At 41.0% G+C, this 19,998-nt stretch overlaps 1 protein-coding gene across 1 annotated transcript in view; it reads right to left on the bottom strand.

Annotated features, from left to right (window-relative positions):
* Nucleotides 1-5,720: 5,720 nt before the first annotated feature.
* The window catches only part of MRAP2 (melanocortin 2 receptor accessory protein 2), a 69,525-nt gene continuing 55,247 nt past the window's right edge, over nucleotides 5,721-19,998 (bottom strand). The window contains exon 4 of the mRNA XM_069065051.1: nucleotides 5,721-7,873. Within this exon, the coding sequence (XP_068921152.1) occupies nucleotides 7,477-7,873 (397 nt within the window). The 3' untranslated portion in view covers nucleotides 5,721-7,476. The remainder of the gene's footprint in view (nucleotides 7,874-19,998) is intronic.

Genomic DNA, 19,998 nt, shown 5'->3' with positions numbered 1-19,998 from the left:
GTGGTCAAGAAAGGTTAGAAAAAAGTATTTACTTGATTATTATAATAAAGAGAGGCAAAATCAGAGATAATTATATTCCTTAAAGCGTATTGAACATTAAAAAATCAGGGAGCCTCAGAGTGGGAGTCACAACTCACCCGAGTGGAAAGTGAACCTATTCTTGTTTATGGTTTAGGTCACAGAGGTGGGGAATGAAGGCTGGGACCTGAAATGGCAAGAAGGTAGGGGAAGATAAGGGGTACAGAACTCATAGCCAAGCAGTGGCAATTCACATGGGATGCATCGGCATTGGCCAACATATCCTAATTGGGAAAGGCTGCTCTACTGCTCACCATGGTGTCCTGGTGGCTTATGAAGATTAATTAAGGTCTCCAGGGCCTGGTATTCATCAAGGAAGTATGCTAATCTGGCATAGCGGTGTGTCTGCAACCTACTGAATATGATATGATGGTGCCTTTTGCATAACTGTGTTTATATATTCATCATAAACAGTGTGGCCCATTTTGATACATCTGAGACATAAAATTTTTTTAAATTATTTCTAATATGCTTTGCATGATTGCACATGTATAACCTCTATCAAACTGCTTACTGTTTCAGGGAGGGAGAAAGGAAGGGAGAGAATTTGGAAATCTTTTTTTTTTTTTTTTTGGCTTTTTAGAGGCGGGGAGGCAGGGCAATTTGGGATTAAGTGACTTGCCCAAGATCACATGGCTAGTAAGTGTTAAGTGTCTGAAGTCGCATTTGAACTCAGATCCTCCTGGCTCTGAGGGAGGTGCTCTATTCACTGTACCACCTAGCTGCCCTGGAAATCAAAATTTTAAAAAATTTATGTTAAAAATTGTTTTACATGTAATTGGGGGAAAACATTTCAAACTGAAAAAAAATGCTTTCTATACATGAATACTAGACTTTGATTCAGGAAAACCTACATTAAAATCTTTCCTCAGACACTAACAGTGATCCTGAGCAAATCACTTAACCTCATCCAGCCTCAGTTTTCTAATCTACATAATGTGGAAAATGAGAATCAAATTAGCATATGTAAAGTATTTTTACAAACCCTAAAGCACTATATGAACTTAGCTGCTATTTTAAAATTATTTTTATTTTGTTTATTTTTTATATTATTTTTAGTCCTCACAACAGTCACAAAGTAAATATTCTAAGCTGGGTATTGTTATCCCATTATGCAAATGGAAAAACACAGCTAATCAGAATAAGAAGCAGGATTCAAATCAAGGAATCCACTGACACCAGACTCGGCATTCTATCCATTCATCCCTATAACTGCAGCTGTGGCTAGTTTCGAAGATATGTTTGTAGAATCAACATTAACCTTTGCTCTGGGCTACATGAGGTAGACTTAAATCTTCTCAGATATAATTACAAACAGGATAGGTAAGTGAGTCTGTCTCTGTCCTCTCTAAATGGAAGGGAATACTGCACTCAGAAATCAGCTAGGCTGTATTCATAATCCTCCCCATTACCACCCCTCCACCCCCCCCCCCCCCCAACAAACCCCCCCCACCACCACCACCACACTCCTCCACCTGCAAATGCTTACTCTATGTATGACTTTGGATAAGTCATATAAATCTCCCTAGCTCTCAATTTCCTCATTTCCAACATGAAGATGTTAGGCTAAGTGAACCCCAGAGTCCAGTCCAGTTCTAAATTTATTATTGGGAGAGTGCTACTGATTTCTTCCATAGCTTTGGTGCTGCTATTCTAGCAGATCTAACTCATGACCATAACTGTGTAGTTATGTTATGTGAGGTAGGAGGAAAGAGGTAATTCTATAGTGTCAGAGTGAATCTCAAAATTTCTTGAGATCTTAAAAGAAATTCCTTCTTCCTTTTCAAATTTTTCATGACCCTTGGCTAGCCCTTTACTGGGAATTTTATCTTAATCAGGGTTAAAGAAGCCTATTAGAGAAGTCCTTTGGATAAAGTTAATGCCTACCCCTCATCTGGGGTGGAACAGCCTACAAGATTTCTAACTGCAATAGGCCAAAAGTGTAAGTTACCCCCTTCAAGTCAGTTAAAATAATAATAACTAGGATTCATATACTACTCTAAGCTTTAGAGCACTTTATAAATACTATTTATTTTACCCCCACAACAATTCAGTGAAACAGGTACTCTTATTATCCCCATCTTACAGACTGAATGGGAGTCACACAGCTAGTCAGAGTCTAAGTCAGGATTTGAACTCTGTTCATTCTAACTCCAGGCCAGTGCTCTGTCCCTTTAGTTCCACAGCAATTACCAGCAATTCTGTTCAGACCTGCTGCCAGTTTTTCACTATTTGAGCTGATCTGTGTCCAAGGTGTCCTTGGGAGGAAGCATGGTACAGTGGAAAGGTCACTAGGCCCTGATTCAGAGGATATAAGTCCAACTCCCAGCTCTGTCACTGACCTTGGGCAAGTCACTCAACATGATTTCATGGGCCTCAATTTCCTCAGCTATGAAATGGAGGAGAGGGAGAGGGAGCTAGATTGCCTTTGAGGCTCCTGTGAACCTATAAGGCTTTCCACCAAGGACACACATTGCATCATATAAATTCTCACCCAGCTCAGAGGAGTGATATGGTGGGGGGGTGGGGGTGGGGGATAAATGGCCTACCTAGGCCCAACACTCTATCTATCCACTGTGCCACCTAGCTGCCCCAATGGGGATTAGAGCTGGTGTAACACCCAATAAAGCTATTACCAAGAGCTCTCAGTTCCCAAACTCTTGGCTTCTCCATAGCACACCACCAAAATCCTGGTTCTCATCTGCCTTTGAGTCACCATCAAGATTCAATAAATGAGTCTAGGATTAAATTTTTTGTTGTTGTCATTGTCATTGTTATTCAGTCATGCCCAACTCTTCATGACCCCATTTGGGATTTTCTTGGCAAAGATACTGGATACTGGTTTGCCATTTCCTTCTCCAGCTCATTTTACAGATGAGGAAACTGAGGCAAACAGGGTTAAGTGACTTGTCCAGGATCACATCGCTAGTAAGTGTCTGAGGCCGAATTTTAACTCAGTTCTTCCTGACTATAGAGGCTTACCTCTCTTTGCCAGGGACCTGTCTTCAGCTCACTAGATCAAACAGAGCAGGGATAAGGCTGAGTAAAATCATTGTCACCTAGGAAAATCAGGGATGGTAGAAGAATTTCTAAAGCAGAAGCTCCATTCATTATCAAAATTCATTTCCTACAGGATTATAACTGTTTTTCTAATGCAGCCCATCATCCCCCTCACTGCCCAGAGTAGATCAATTAGTGCTTGCAAATTCCCACTTGCTGCCCTATAAATCACTGAGACAAGACTTAGTAAGACAGGCATGCCCTGTCACTGCAAGGTGACTGCCCTGCTTCTGCTGTCTAGAGAGAGATCTTTGGGATAACCTCAAAAGCTGAAGGGGATGATGGGATCATAAGAGCATAGAAGGATCATAGGAACATAGATCTAAAAGGTCCATAAAGGTCACTTAAACCAACTCCCTCATTGATTTGGAAACTGAGGCTCAGAAAAGTGATTTGTCGAAGGCAGGGGTGGGGAACCTGTGGCCTTGAGGCCACATGGGACCCTCTAGATCCTCAAGTGTGTCCCTATCTAGTCAGAGGTCTGCACTTGAGGTCCTAGAGGCCCCATGTGGCCTCAAGACTGCAGGTTCCCCACCCCTGGTCTAAGGTCACAAAGGGAAAAAATAACAAAGGAGAGCAATAAAACTGGATCTGATGTCCCCGGCCCATTGGTTTTTGTTTTTTTCATTGTACAACATTCTTGGTCATATCTTCCAGAGCCTACCTACCTCAGCAGTTTTAAGTGAATCTTTCCAGGCTGCTTCTGCCTCTGCTCTAAACTACTACTCCACCATCTTACCAAGAATTGACTGTATCTCAGCCTTCTAGGTCTCAGCAACAGTGATTTCTGGGAGATAAAAGTGTTCCAAGGAATTTTAGGTAGCTTTTGTCCAAAAAGGGGAGCTTGGGGTGGGGTGGGATGAGCCTCTTGCAATTTTCAGAAGGAATGAATCCACATAAACTCAGCTGAAGTGGCAATGTATTTATAAAGAGTGAGTAGAAACTAAACAACCACAAAACCAACTTTAATTTGGACTGGGTTTTTTTCCCCATGATTTGCTTTAAAAATAACTAAAAAGAGGTGGCTAGGTGGTGCAGTGAATAGAGCACTGGCCCTGGAGCCGGAAGACCTGAGTTCAAATCTGGCCTCAGAAACTTGACACACGTACTACCATATGACTTTGGGCAAGTCACTTAACCCAATTGCCCTCCCCCCCCCACAAAAAAAGGCAAAAAATAAAAATAACTAAAAAGCATCACATCATCCAATATACTCACGCTGCTGTTAATTTTTTCTTATGCTTTATATTGAAATGATGAGAGGCAGTGTCATGTAAACAGAAAGATCTATATTCTGACACATACAAGCCATCACCCTGGGTAGGTGACTTAACCTTTCAATGGTCCAAGCAACTCTCTCAGAATTATAAATTGTACATATAAATTGCCAGACTGCATTGAGGGAATGAGTTCCCATGCCCTGAGCTCCCCAAAGATATGATGTGGCTACAAGCCCAGGCCATCTTTCTCTTATCCCATTCCCACCCTAACCCCAAATTCCTGATCTAAGTGGAGAAAAACATTACCTAGATCAGGCCTTCTTAACTTCTTTTGTGTGATAGACCCCTTTGGAATCTGATGAAGACTATAGATCTTTCTCACAATGTTTTTAAATACATAAAATAAAATATGTAGTATTACAAAGGAAAACAAAGTTACTGAAACTAAAGATGGATTTTTTTTTAGCCAGATTCACAGATTCCCTTCTCACCTCCCTCCCAACCAACCCCAGTCCTCTCCTAAATCTATCCATTGGCCCCTTAGGAGACCACAGACCTTAAGTAAAGAACATTTGCTTTAAGTAATTGTGAGTATTTTCCCCATGTTTTAAACATCCCTTTATTTCCTAACACTTTATTCATCCACTTATAATTAAAAGCACTAAAATAATATGTAAATATTTTTAAAAGAACCAGGCCAAAGGCTTTTCTCTTTTAATCTGCCTGTTTCACATCTGAATAATATTTATGGTAGTAAAATTACTCTAATTAGCCTTGTTTCCTCTTCAGGGTAAGCATTAAATTTCCTGGGTAAGGCTATTTACAGTGATTCAGGAGGGCAACCTTACCTTGAACAAAGAGATTTCAAGCCTGGCTATACTACAGGGCATTTTGTATCCTCAATTATATTTGCCTGAGGAATACTGGGAAGGGGGGAATGTTGGGGAATGGTAGTTTTTTGTTTGTTTTTATTAAAAGGGACTGCTGTTTGTTGTTGATCGATTATTTCCAACTTTTTGAGACCCCATTTGGGGTTTTCTTGGCAAAGATACCAGGGTAGTTTGCCATTTCCTTCTCCAGCTCATTTTACAGATGAGGAAACTGAGGCAAACAGAATTAAGTGACTTGCCCAGGGTCACAACAGCTAATGAGTGTCTAAGGCCTGATTTGACCTGAAGAAGATGAGTCTTTCTGACTCTAGGCCCAACACTCTATCCACTGTGCCACCTAGCTGCCCCTTATTAAAAAAAAAAACAGGGATCAGAGCTGGTATAAAATATTATTGGGGTGCCCTGTGTTTTCACCATTTGACCACCAAGGGAAATAAATGATAAGGAGCCATGAGAGACATCATGTCCCAAAAGCATGTTAAAAAAAATACAGAGGTGTCATAGCTGAACAGCAAAGTAATATGTGATTGAACACGTTTATTTTACACTCAGTACCAGGCAGGAAGGGCTTGGTTTTTCATCACAGGCGGTGAAAGATTTCATAACAAAAATGTCCTTACAAATTAGCAGCCAGCCTCCCAGGCCACACTGAGCGAAGCTGAGATGTGTTCTGTCCCAGGTCCAGGCTTGCTTTCCACATGCAGGATATCTGGGGGTGCGAATGAATTGGCATTGGTGTTGTATAGAGCAGCCAGGGCATTCTGGGTCAAAAATCGCTGTCTTGGCAAGAACACCCAGTTTCATGCTTTGGCCAGTTAAGGAGAACTGGATGGTGAAGAATGCTTTCCACCGATTTATAGAGAATGGCAACGGTGATGAGAAGACAGTGTCACTAACTAGGGTGAACAGCAGAAAACAGCCCTAATTAAAAGCCAGACATCCTAAGCTTGAGCACCTTCTTGTGAGGAGGAATGCTGGTCAGATGTGTCCTAAAGGCAATTTCAAATTAATAATAATAATAATAGCAATAGTAGTGATAATAATAGCTAACATTATAAAGCACTTTAAGGTATGCAAAGCACTTTACATTTACCATCCCAATAGATTCTCACAGCAACTCTATGAAGTGAATCCTGTCATCATCATCATCATCATCGTCATCATCATCATCATCATCATCATCATCGTCGTCATCATCATCATCATCATCATCATCATCATCGTCATCGTCATCGTCATCATCATCATCATCATCATCATCATCATCATCATCCCGTTTCACATATGAGCAACTGAGATACTAAGTGCAATGACTTGTCCAGATTCATACAACTAACAAGGCAGGATTTGAATTCAGGTCTGTATCACAGTCACAAAGCCCCACACCAGCCACTCCATCACCCAGTGACCTCTCACTTCCCACCTAATGGCCACCACCTGTGTTGTGCTTAGAAAATTAATTCTCACCCTTCAGGCACACTCCAACTGCCTTGTTTTGTACCTCTCTACACAAAGAGACATGTTTAATAATTGGGCAGAAGGGGCAAAGGGCCCACCAAGGGTAAGGCCCTTTTTGTAGACTCCCAGAGCAGGAAAAGAGAGAGTATTCATTCATTTACATTGGCTTAACACAGCCCTGCCCATAAGGACTTAAACCAGTGGAATAATATATACTATAGCAACTAGGCCTGTGATTTCTTTGATGAACTCCTAGAAGAGAAATTCCTTCTACCAAAAAAACAGGCTGGTACTTTCTAAGATTCAGTCTTCTAGAGTTACCTAGAATAATGAGAAATTAAGTGACTTGTCCAGGATCTTGTCTAGGATCACACAGCTGGTATATGTCAGAGGGAGGTCTGAATCTGGGTCTTCATGACTCTATATCCCATTCTCTGTCCACTATGCAGACTACCTTTCAATTTATAAGGGATTAAACCATTTCCAAACCACCAAAAGTATGATAGTCTAAATTCTTTTCCCCAAAAAAGTTCAAAACACAAAACCTAGAGGTCTTGTAAGTACTAATTCATTGTTGCACTACCTTCTACTTAAGTCATACATGCAGTCACAAGTGTACACACACATTCACACACACACACATTCACACACACAAACACACACACACACATCCCTGAAACAAATCTGAAGCTGCCCATGAAGAAAATCCCTTGCTAAACAGTCCTTGGACCCATGACATTACAAAGACTCTGTCTTTTAGTGAATGTTTCTTAATCTAGGACTTCATGGCAGGTCTGGGCTATTGGCTTGTTTTCTAGGACAATTGGTGGCTCAGAAATCAGGAGGTCATCCTCCCCGAAGGAGGAGTTTGGGTCAGTGTTCACAAAGTTGGGGATGTTGAATTTGCTCATCTGGGTCAGGTCCTCCTCCTCTGGTCTTCCACTGCTTCTGGATCCCTCCTGGAAGAGTTCATCAGCATCCACAGCAGTAGCTTTGTGGCTTGTCTTTGGCTTGTCCAGCTGGTCCACTTCATTGATGTAGCAATGGAAGAGAAATCTGGACTCAGCAGTTGCTGGGCGAGAAAATACCTTATCCGGCTCCCGAGGCCTCCCAAAGTCTGTAACAAAGCTATTCATTCGAAAATGCTTTTCAGAAGGGTCTGCATTTCTAAAAAGGAAAAGGAAAAATTATGCATACTCTATATACATCATTCATTTCCAAAATCTGTGTCCTCAGTGCTTAGCACAGTGATTTTTGAGATTTGAGATTAACTTTCATTTACACAGCATAGAACTCAAATGTACGATTTTTGCATGCTGTCTCCCCTGTTAGAAGGTGAGGTCGCTGGGGGCAGGGACCATACTTTTATCTTTATTTGTATCCTTAGCACCCATACTGGCTCATATCAGGTGTTTAGTAAATGCTTTTTGATTAATTGGTTGGTTGAAATACAAAAAAAAAAAATGATAGCTAAAGTCCATTCAAGTTACTCTTCTCAAGACAGGAGAACAATTTAGTCTGTAAAATGGGGAGAATAATAGTTTAAAAGTAACCTACCTCACAGAGTTGTTGTAAGGATATAATGAAAAAACAATAAAGCATTTAGCACAGTGCCTAGCATTGTGGATAGAGTATTGGTCCTAGAGTCAGGAAGACTCATCTTCCTCGGGTCAAATCAGGCCTTAGACAATTATTAAGTGTCATGACCCTGGGCAAGTCACTTAACACTTTTGGCCTCAGTTTCCTCATCTGTAAAATGAGCTGGAGAAGTAAATGGTAAATCATTCCAGTATCTTTGCCAAGAAAACCGCAAATGGGGTCTCAAAGAGTTGAAAACAACTGAACAACAGCAAACAACAATCCCTTTTCATAAAAACAAACAAAAAACTACCATTCTCTAAAATCCTTCCCTCCCTAGCATCCCTCAGGCAAACATAATTGAGGATACAAAGTGCCCTGTAGTATAGCCGGGCTTGAAATTTCTTTGTTCAAGGTAAGGTGGCCCTCCTGAATCATTGCAAATAACCTTACCCTGGAAGTCTAATGCTTACCCCAAAAAGGAAACAAGGCTAATTAGAGCAATTTTACTACCATAAATACCACTCAGATGTGGAACAGGCAAATTAAAAGAGAAAAGCCTTTGGTCTGATTCTTTTAAAAATACTTAAATATTATTTTAATTATATATAGTTAACTATTAGTATTATTATGTGAAAAGGTGGTCTTCCTGTATCACTGTACAAATACAAATACCTAGCTAATTAGTATACTATAATGTACTCATATCAGCTGTCATTGTTCAGTCATGTCTGACTCTGTGACCCAGTGGACCATAGCACACTATGGTCCATGAGGTCTTCTTGGCAAAGATACTGCAGTGGTTTGCCATTTCCTTCTCCAGTGGATTAAGGCAAACAAGTTAAGTGACTTTCCCAGGGTCACATAACTAGTGACTATCTGAGGGCAGATTTGAACTCAGGTCTTCCTGACTCCAGGCCCAGTGCTCTATCCACTGAACAAAATAGAGATGCCCCACATATCAGGTACCCAAATATATGATGCCTTGCCCTTTTCATGCATTATGTTTTGGCCTTCTGTAGCACATTCATATCTTTATCTCCTTTGATCCTCTCAATAACTCGGTGATTAGATTAGATTAGATTAGAAAGATATCATTATCCTCCAACTTACATATGGGAAAATTGAAGCAGAGAAGGTTTTCATTTCTTTAAAGTGACTTGGAACAAATTATAGTCTATGACTATAATGAGGTATTATTATGCCATAAGAAACGATGAAATAGTTTCAGAGGAAACTGGGAAGACCTCTTTGAATACATACAAAGTGAACATAAGTAAGAAAACAATTTAGACAATGACAACAGCATTCATTATAAGGAAAAGCAACTTTGAAAGACATTAGAACTCTGATCAAGGCAATTCAGAGGACTGAGGTCAAGAATACTACTTCTGCTGCTGCTGCTGCCAGAGAGGTGGTAGACTGGAAATGTAAAATTACACATAGATGGGGGAGAGGGTGGCTAATGCAGGAATTTGTCTTGCTGGACAAGGTATATTTTCTTTACTATAAGAGGGTGTTTTTTTTCTTTTTTAATGTTCAGTGAGATATGTATTATTAGTATTGTATCTCTTGCCTTCTTAATGGGTGGGGAAGAGGGTAAAGGAAGGAGAGAATTTGGAAAATAAAAAATTGGAACATATCTTCAGTGGGGTTGGGGGAAGTGAGGAAAGATAATAAATGCTTGTTTAAAATAATCTAAGTTGACTTGGTCAGAATCTCAGGCTAATTAGTGACAAAGTTAGACTCCCGGGTTGTCTGTCTCTTGTTCTCTGTCCATTAAACCACACCATCCACAAATTCAATAAGTTTCACATTCTATAAACACTTAATATGTGCAAAACTCTTTACTTGCTGGTTACTAACAGCAATAAATGAATTATACTGCCCCCTTTCAAGTAGTATGTAAGCTAATAAAAATATGACTGTGAATAAGTAAAATCGAATCTGAAAAGGATGTAAGAAAGCTACAAAGTGCCATAAAGTTTCTGAGAAGAGAGACACAGAGACACAGAGACAGAGAGACAGAGACAGAAATAGAGAGAAACACAGAGCAGAGACACAGAGACAGAGAGGGAAAGAGAGATTGATGGTGACTAGGAGAAGGGGAGAGAATCAGAAAAAGTTTCACAGAAGAGGTGGCATTTGAGCTGGGTCTTAAAGGATGAGTGAGATTGGTACACTACACACACCATGGTGACAAGTTAGGTAAGTCTGAATAAGCACTTTTTCCAGAAGCCTTAGTTTCTTTATCCATCAAAGTGTTCTCCACCTCTGTCACTGAGTGTTTTAATGAGCCCTGTAGTAAGCATTGGGTGAATCAGCTCTAAAAATATGAAGAAAATCAAGGGGAGATGCCAGCAGGTTTATGTGCTCAAAGGTAAATGTAAGTAGGTTCTTTATCCCTGCTAAAAGTGAATTTTCCTACTCATATCCTCTCCAAGGGGTTTAAAAGCTTCTGAAGCACAAGGACTGAGTATCTAGTCTCCCCAGGAGCTAATGAGATAAGATGGCACCTAGGAAAAGTGAGCCTTGAGAGCCTTGATGGAAGGCATATTTAAAGTAATTAGGTCCACATAATTCCTCCTTGCTAGAGCTGTGTATCAGCATGAGTACTGATCACGCCTTTCAATAAAGGATCTTCCTCTGGCCTGACATTTTCTGGGCTGGCTGGTGGAGTCATATGAGTGTAAAAAGACTTCAGATATTCAATTGTTCTTGCTTCTCAGACAGAGCTCTGACTATGTTTCACTGAAAATTAGGACATGCTTCTCTCAAAGCCCCTTAGAAAAAAGCACCAACTTAATAGCATAGAAGATGGTCCTATTTTCTCCCTCTCCTGGTTAGGACCAAGAAGAAACATTGATTTCTAATGTCCTGAAAATGCAAATGTAACCTGTGGCTACAACATTATCTTATTCTGCTGTGTCTGACTCTTTATGACCCCACTCGGAGTTTTCTTGACAAAGATACTAGAGTGGTTTTGCCATTTCCTTCTCCAACTCATTTTACAGATGAGTAAACTGAGGCAAACAGTGTTAAATGACTTGCCCAGGGTCGCACAGCTAGTAAGTGTCTGAGGCCAGATTTGAATTCAGGTCTTCTTGACTCTAAGCACGGCCTTCTATCTAGCATGCCACCTACCAGCTGGACTGTAACATTACAACATAGTAATCCTCACTCTTGCACTCTGAACTGACTGGTTCACTTCAGTCCTCCCTCACAGTTGTAGGTCTAGGTTTACCAGAGAAGGATCAGTACTACACAACCATTATTCACTACACTTTCAGGATCCTAGGGGCAACTCTATTACGGGGGAAGGGGAAATATACTATTACTGCTTGCCATTGTAGTTCCTGAGCTCCCATCAGTGGGTTTCTCATTTACACAGAATCAATCACCATAACACCATTAACTCAAATAAAATATTTACTTACCGTTAAAGCAAAAGCTATTACAATCATATCACCATTCCCTAAAACATAAATAATCTCAGTATACCCATAAACCTGGGTCACACTCTCCTACCAATGTACACAATGTCCACAGGAAAGAATGGACACACACTTCCAGAACCTAGGAGGGAAAATTCATGTGCTTGGGGCAACTCACAACCCTTTGATATCAAGGCTTTTAGGAATAATGTGTACCCCACAAAACCACTTCTCAGCCAGCTCTCTTTTGGTCCTCACCACTCTTGTAGTAGGAAAATCCATTTCTCTTTTGCTCTCTTATCAGTAGATGGGGCAGTGACAAGTTCTTTTAATTAACAGTCACCTTTAACAAGGTGCTGAGAAATTGTTATGCTACTATAGTAACAAGCAGTGGCCCATAAGTCATAGAAACTGGTAAGGTCCTGAGACTGGCTGTCCAGCTAGCTCCTCACACATCTGGATTGTTCTTGTACTAATCCAGGGTGGGGAACCTTCTCCAAGAGGCCACATGTGGCCCTGGGCTAGCCAATTCTTATCCAGTCAGGTCTCTTTAAAGGAAGGTAGAGCTCACAGCAAAACTCTTTAGGTAGGCTCTTCAGGTGGTGCAGACAAGTCCAGAAGACTCTCACTCTCATTGGAACTTGACTTTTGTCCAGTCAGCTCCAAGCCCCTTCTTTCCATAGAACTGACTGCAAAGCTAGGCAAAACCTCAAAACCTCTATTTGCTCCTCTGTTTCTCCCTCTCAAACTGTAAGAGGCAGGAGAGAACAAGGCATTTCTGCCAAGCTTTACCGGATGCAGGCAGGGTTTATAAACTCAGATCACTACAGAATTCAACTCTCCTTGCAAAATGAGCTTCACAAAGCTATGTCTCCCTTCCAAGCAGCAGCTCAATCCGTCCTGCTAGTTAATGCTTCTGATTGTTTATTCACATTCAGTTTCTTCACAGCTGATTTTTCCACTCCATCAATGGCTCGTAGCAGAACTTCTTTGGTAGTTATTGATGCATGTTTCCCTTATGAGGGAAAAAAAATATGAAGTCTATGTTTCCTGCAATTATGAACCCAACTATCCTTAATCTACCTATAATTTCCATTTTTTAGTTGCACCTTTGTTAGGTAGAACTTTTAAAATTAAAGAATAGACATGTAATTGGGGGGGAAGTATTTTTTTGTTTTGTTTTGGTTTGGTTTTTGGTTTTTTTTTTTTTGGAGGGCAATTGGGGTTAAGCAACTTGCCCAAGGTTACACAGCTAATTTTTTGTGTGTAGGTGTTAAGTGTGTAAGGCCAGAACCGAACTCAGGTCCTCCTGACTCCAGGGCGGTACTTTACTCACTGCGCCACCTAGCCACCCCAAAGTATTTTTTTTTATTAAAAAACCCATTAAAGAATAATCCCCAGGGCAGCTAGGTGGCACAGTGAATAGAGCACTGGCCCTGGAGTCAGGAGGACCTGAGTTCAAATTTGACCTCAGACACACTTACTAGCCATGTGACTTTGGGCAAGTCACTTAACCCCAAATGCCCTACCTTCCCCCCTCAAAAAAAAAAAAGAATAATCCCATGTGAATGAGTTGATTGACCACATGGCTAATTCACACACTCTACAATCCTAGCAAACTGGCCTTTTTGTGCTGTTCCTGCAACATGATACTTGGTCTCTTGTAGCCTACTGTGCCTTTATAAAAGCTGCTGAACCCCTTGCTGAAATCTGCTCCTGTTAGTCTCTGCCTCTTGGAATCCCTAATTTCCTTTGAAGCTCAGCTCAAGGGCCATCTTCTACATGAGGTCTTTCTTGATTCCCACAAGCTACTAGTGCCATACCTCCCTTCCCCCCCCCCCAGAAAAAATCACCTTGCATTATTTTGTATATGCTTGTGTGTATATATGTCATCCAATAGAAATTAGTTTCTTGAGGAAGTCATTTTTGTCTTCATATTCCCCAGGGTCTAGCACAATGTCTGGCACATGGTGAACCAATAAATGCTTGTTGATTAAATGATTATTGATTGACCAGGGCAAATTATTCAATTTCTCATTTCTCCCAGGCAACTCTAAAATTCTAAGACATAGATGAGTTGTTGAGTCCCATTGGTGGAGAGACTTTCCATGTTGGGAGTTCAATTTGATGGAATCCTAATAAAGCTGCCCCCAGCCCCAGTATTCTAACTTCATTATAGCCCTGGCCCCACTGAACAGCAGGTCCACTGTACCTACCTATCCTTCCCTCCCGCTGCCAATATCCTAACTTCTTTGTGTATGCCTCACTGCTCACTAGAACAGCAGGTGTGTCCCTGAGCTCTTAGTTCCCACACAAACAATAGGTTTGTCCATGTGATGGGAACCTAGCTTACTGCCTCTATCTGGTCACTGCCCCCAGACCCATTCCCACAGAAACAGGTCCATCTAGCCCAAGACAAGACTATAATACCTATCTGTCTTAACCAGACAGGACCACAATAGCTAACCAGTTGGAGGGCAGAATGACCAGAATGTTTAACCATAGATGGGACCTCTCCTCCATTATCTAATCCCTTAACAAACCCCTCCTCCATTACCTAATCCCTTAACAAACTCCTCCTGCCTTTTTAATATTAATGCTATGTAAATTTCTGTTGTGTAATTGCATCTTTACCCTATTAAAATCCATCTTACTTTCTCTAAAGTTGCTGGTTCCTCTTGGAATTTAGCCTGCTTCATGAGAGGTGTCAATCTCAATAAATGCCTATACTTGGATTAAAGGTGGTCTGACTGAATTCTTTGAGATGGTTCCACCACAACACATCATGAAACCGAAACAGTTTTTGGGTGGGCAAAGCCCCCACCTCAACAGTTTTTGGCGTCCCTGGGTCTAAACCACAACAAATTCACTAATGAAATAACCAGTCCTTCTTCTCCCTGCCAAATGTTTATTATTATACTTCCTGGGCTTTAGTAATTCAAGGAGTGCAATTTCATCAGTGCTAGTACTTAACACCCACAGGGCAAATTGCAATCTCTTTGTAAAACGATATATCATATTCATGATTTGGTGTGACCATAGTAATAATAATAATAATAATAATCCATCATTTTTTGGCAAACTTTGTGGTAAGTTTTTTTGAGCTTAGTTAGGCTAGGGTTCTTGTAGGATGTTAGACAGACAATCTCTCAACAGGCCCTTCCATGAAGTCTTTCCTGTTTGGTAGGTCTTGCCAGAGTTTGTGATTTATTGTCATAGTCTTTGAGGCCACAAAGGTTACTTCTACAACATGAGGAGATATCAGAGGAGAATTTTGGCAGAGCAAAGTCTCATCATACTGACCATTAATTCCTGGGCATGTAACCAACATAACATGGATGGAGACTGAACAGAGCCTGAGTTCCCTGAACCATTGGCTCCAGGGACCTCTGCCTTCCTGTGGAGATTCCTTGGTCCAATGAAAATTCAAAAACATGTAGAAAATAGAAACAAAACTTTGTTCCGTGAAAGTTCTGATATTTTAACAACTGATGATAAATATTAACAAAAGTTAATAATATACTAAACATTAACAGTTTCATTATTCTCCCATTTTGAATGTTTAGTTATATCTAGTCTTTCCTCAACAAGGTTATAAACCCTTTGAGGTCAAGGCCGTGTCTTATGTTTAAAGCATGGTGCTAGGAACACATTGCTTTTAATAAATACTTATTGTTTGAAAATTGTTGTTATTTAGTTGTCTTTGGTTGTGTCTGACTTTTCGTGACTCCTTTTTTGGGGCTTTCTGGTAAAGACACTGGAATGGCTTGTATAATGGTAATAGGAATTTGAAGATCTTCCCTGCCCCTTAATAGGTCAAATGTGATCACATGAAGCCTGTGGTGGGAGGAGTTTGCTGAAAGGTAGAGCAGGAAGTGTAGAGCAGAGCCCAGAAGAAGCTGGGAGTCAGAGCAGTTAGAGCTGGGGGAGAGAGAGGATGCAGGCAAGGAGATAGCTAGGCTTGTGAGTGTTTGTAGGAAGGCCGTGGGATGATGTTGCTCTCTGAGGTGTTATTGTGTATAGATTTGTTTGTTGCTATGATGAATTCAGTTTTCTGGTGTTGGGATTTGGCTTTCTGTTGTCTGAATAGATGCGTTACTTCTGTCTTCTATATGGAGAGTCTGTTTTCTTTTGCCATTCAGAACTATGCCCGCATATTCATAGTTGCCATTGGTTCTATGACTATTGCATTGGCACAACAGCTTGCCCTTTCCTTCTCCAGCTCATTTTATAGATGAGGAAACTGAGACAAGGAGGGTCACAGAGCTGGTAAGTGTCTGAGGTTGGATATGAACTCAGGTCTTCCTGACCCCAGGCCTAGCAGTCTTTCCACAATGCTACCTGGCTACTCCACTGTTTGATGGAGTGAGTTGAAGCTAGCCCTTTCACAGAGAACTTGTGAAATAAATTGTTATGAGAACATGAGCGGGCACACATGCCCACCATGTTGTTCAGTTATTTCAGTCGTGTCTATCTTTGTTACCCCATTTGGGGTTTTCTTGGCAAAGATATTGGAGTGGTTTGCCAATTCCTCCAACTCTTTTCACAGATGGGGAAACTGAGGCAAACAGAATTAAGCGACTTGCCCAATGTCACACAGCTAGTGAGTATCTGAGGCTCAATTTGAACTCAGATCTTCCTGACTCCAGATCCAGAAGTCTATCCACTGCATCACCTATCCACCCACCTTCAGAGATCAGTTTACACATTGAACCTGATTGTGTGGTTATATACTGTGGCATGATGAAATCTTCTCAAGGACCAGCTGCCTTTCCACTGAGGGGCATTTCTATTAACCAGGGAGTTCACTTCAACAACTGCCTTACTAAAGCCCTTGGGTGGAAGCTTTGAATGAATGAAAATGAAAAAGTGAAAATGAGTAAGTGATAGCACATAGTAACTGAATATAAATAAAAAAGCAAAGATAGTACCTATCCTTGAGGAACTTATATTCTAATTGGGGTTGACAACCATCATAGGGAAATAGTGGCCACCACTGAGCACTTTGGTCCTAAAACTTACAAGGAGAGTGAACTGAGCTTTAGGGGAGTAGATTGACAGAACTCTTATAGAAAAATATACAATTGGTTTGAATATGGTTTCAGAACTCAAGAAGGGAAATGGTGGAAATAACAAGCATTTTCCCCAACATTGATCTCCATCCATACTCTGACTGATTCCCTATAATTTCTAAGATCAAAAATAAAATCCTCTGGTATTTGAAGTTCCCCATAACCTGCCCTCGACCCTAAATACACTTTCAGTCTCCTGACATCTTAAATCTCCTCTCACAACACACACATACATGCACATATGCATACATGTGTGCACATGTGAACATATACATGTGTGCACACACAGTAATTCAGTGACACTGGCCTTCCTTAAACCAGGCATTCCATATCCTAACTCCAGCCATCTCTTCTGTCTGTTCCTCATATCTGAAATGCACTCCCTCCTCATCTTGGCTTCCTGGGATAGGCATCCTTGGACTTGGGAATAAGGGGTAGGATTAGGGATGTTCAGCTAAATGACAGCTCACGGAGACATGAAGGAGTTTGATTTCATTTCTACCAGTGCTAATAAGAACCCAAATCCACTATTCCAAACCAAGAATGAAATTCAATTAAATAATTTATTTTGTTGTGGACAAGATGCCAGTGAGCAAAACTAAGAGCGGATGTGATAAATGTTTGATGACTCACTTGGCCTTCCTGGGCCTAAGTTTTTCTCATCTGTAAAATGAGAAGGTAACATATACAAATGTAATAGAATATACTACTGTGCTATAAGAAATGAGGAGCAGATGAACTTCAAAATAACCTGGAGAGACTTATATAGACTGATGCTGAGTGAGAAGAGCAGAACCAGGAGAACTTTGTACACAATTACAGACACATCGTATGTGTGATGACTAACTTTGATAGACTGGACTCCTCTCAGCAATGCAAGGTTAGAAGACAACTCCAAAAGACTCATGATGGAAAGGGCCATCCACATTCAGAGAAAGAACTACAGAGCCTGAACACAGATCGAAGCCGATTACTTGCTCTCTCTCTTTCTCTTTTGTGTCTTGTTTTGTTTCATTCCTTCTTTCTCGTTGTTCAGTCCATTGGTTATAATCCTTTACAATCTGACTAATGTTTAACGTGAAGGCATTTGTAGATCTTATATTTGATTGCATGGGGGGAGGGGGAGGGAAAGGAAGGGCGTGAAAATTTGGAACTCAAGGGACTGTGGAACTGAATGTTGTAAACTAAAAGTAAATTTGTTGTTTTTTTTTTTTAAAGCAACAGGGGTTAAGTAACTTGCTCAAGGTTACATGGACAGTGTTTCTGGGTGTGGTGCTGAGTATCTGAGCCCGGATTGATCCAGGTCATCCCAACACTGGAGCCAGTGCTCTTATTCGCTGTGCTACCTGGCCACCCCTAAGCAATTGGGGTTAAGTAACTTGCTCAAGGTTACACGGCCAGGTGTTTCTGGGTGGGTGCTAAGTGTCTGAGCCTGGATTCGATCTCCAGGTCATCCCAACACTGGAGCTGGTACTCTTACTTGCTGTGCTACCTGGCCGCCCCCAATAAGTTTTTTTTTTTTAATGAGAGGGTCACAATAGATGACATCTGGCATCTCTTCCAACTTGTGTCTATGATACTATGAATCAAGAAGAGGCTGGTTTTACCTTTCAGATATGAAGTCTAGAAAATGAAAAAAATGTTCCAACCTTTTTCTTCTATATCCATCATGACAATTCTTGATGAAGAGATACTATTTTGATAAGCAGTAAGCAAAGTTAATGAATTTTTAGCTATGAAAGTGGGGAGAAAAAAATTGCCAGCTCTTCATATTCTATAAAATCCCCCAGAAAAGCATTTTCACATGCAATGGCAAAAAAACTGCTATAACTGTAATTTCCTTTGCTTAATGGCTTTCATAGAAAGGCAACATTAGCTTTACAATACCAGTCTTCTTCTCTCCCCTGCCTTGCCAAGGATCACTGAGTCTTTGGTAATTGTATAACTCCTGAAACTGACATTTCCTGGGGAATCAACAAGATGAGCTGAAAAACTTTCAGAGCCTGCTGGTGCTTGGGATGTTATTAACCTACCTGACCTTGGAATGGAAGGTCATCTGACTGGCTGCACATCCCAGTAAAAGGAAACTCCAGTAGCTTTAGAATTGGAGAGCTGCAGCATGGTAGAGTGGAATAAGCTTAGATTTGGAACCAAGAAGACCTGGGCTCAAGGGTGAGTTGGGCAAGTCACTTAATGTCTTTAGACTTCAAGCTCATCAATTGTAAAATGGGGGGGTGACACCTGTGACTCTGGCGGCCCCTTTCTGTTGTGTACCTGGGTCATACTATTCAAGTGTGGCCTACCGAAGGGCAGCGTGTAACTGTATTAATTATTCAGCAAGGAAGCACAATTTCTGAGTTGAAGGCTTCTAACTTTCACTGGTATCCTTGGGATGTCAGGAAAAGTGAGGGAGGTCTCCAGCAGGTTGCACAGATCCCCTGTGGCAGTTATCGGAGGACATAGGCAGGCATGCTTAGGTGATAATTTGAAACATTCCAGGGAATATTCTATCAATGAAATTATTTATCTCTTTGAATATCTGAGCAAATGCTTTTATTGGATGGGTTCCTGGGGGAGAGGAGAAGCAAAAGGGAGAGGTAACCAGATCTGTGGTTTCATCGGTGTAAAGAGTTTCCAGTGTGAAAAAACCCTCTACCATTTTTGGTATTTTCTCTGCAATTTGTAGTCTTAGAGAACTGCCTGGGGCACTGAGGGAGGAAGCACTTGCCCAGGGTCACCTGCAAGGATGTTGTGGACCAAGGTCTTCCTGATGCCAGGCCTCATGCTCTATCCACTGCACCCCCTAGTGGAGCCTCAGAGTTTATGTGTGGTGTGAGGAGGAAAGTCATTATTGACATGGGAGGGGGGGAAACTTTATGGAAGGGGTGGCATTTGAGTTGGGATTTGAGGAACCAGTAACACTTCAGCATATGAAGAAGGAGAAGGATAGCATTCCAGTTAAGGTGCAATGTGCAAAGATGCAATGGGGTATAGAGGATATGTTCTGTTTAGGGGTCAGGGTCAAAGCATAGTCCAGTTCAACTGAGGCACAGAGTACCTATAAGGTAGTAATATGATATAGAGCTGGAAAGAGAAGATGGTTCTAAATTATTAAAGACTTTTTTGTTGTTGTTTAGTCATTTTTAAGTCGTGTCCAACTCTTCGTGACCCTGTTTGTGTTGTGTTGGCAAAGATACTGGAGTGGTTG

This window comes from Petaurus breviceps, unplaced genomic scaffold, assembly GCF_028583685.1.
Source record: "Petaurus breviceps papuanus isolate PSGF00001 unplaced genomic scaffold, PetGlider_PUasm1.0 90667, whole genome shotgun sequence".
Taxonomy (NCBI): Eukaryota; Metazoa; Chordata; class Mammalia; order Diprotodontia; family Petauridae; genus Petaurus; species Petaurus breviceps.
The sequence above is the reverse complement of the archived record's forward strand: the minus strand, read 5'-3'. Positions and strand labels throughout refer to the sequence as shown.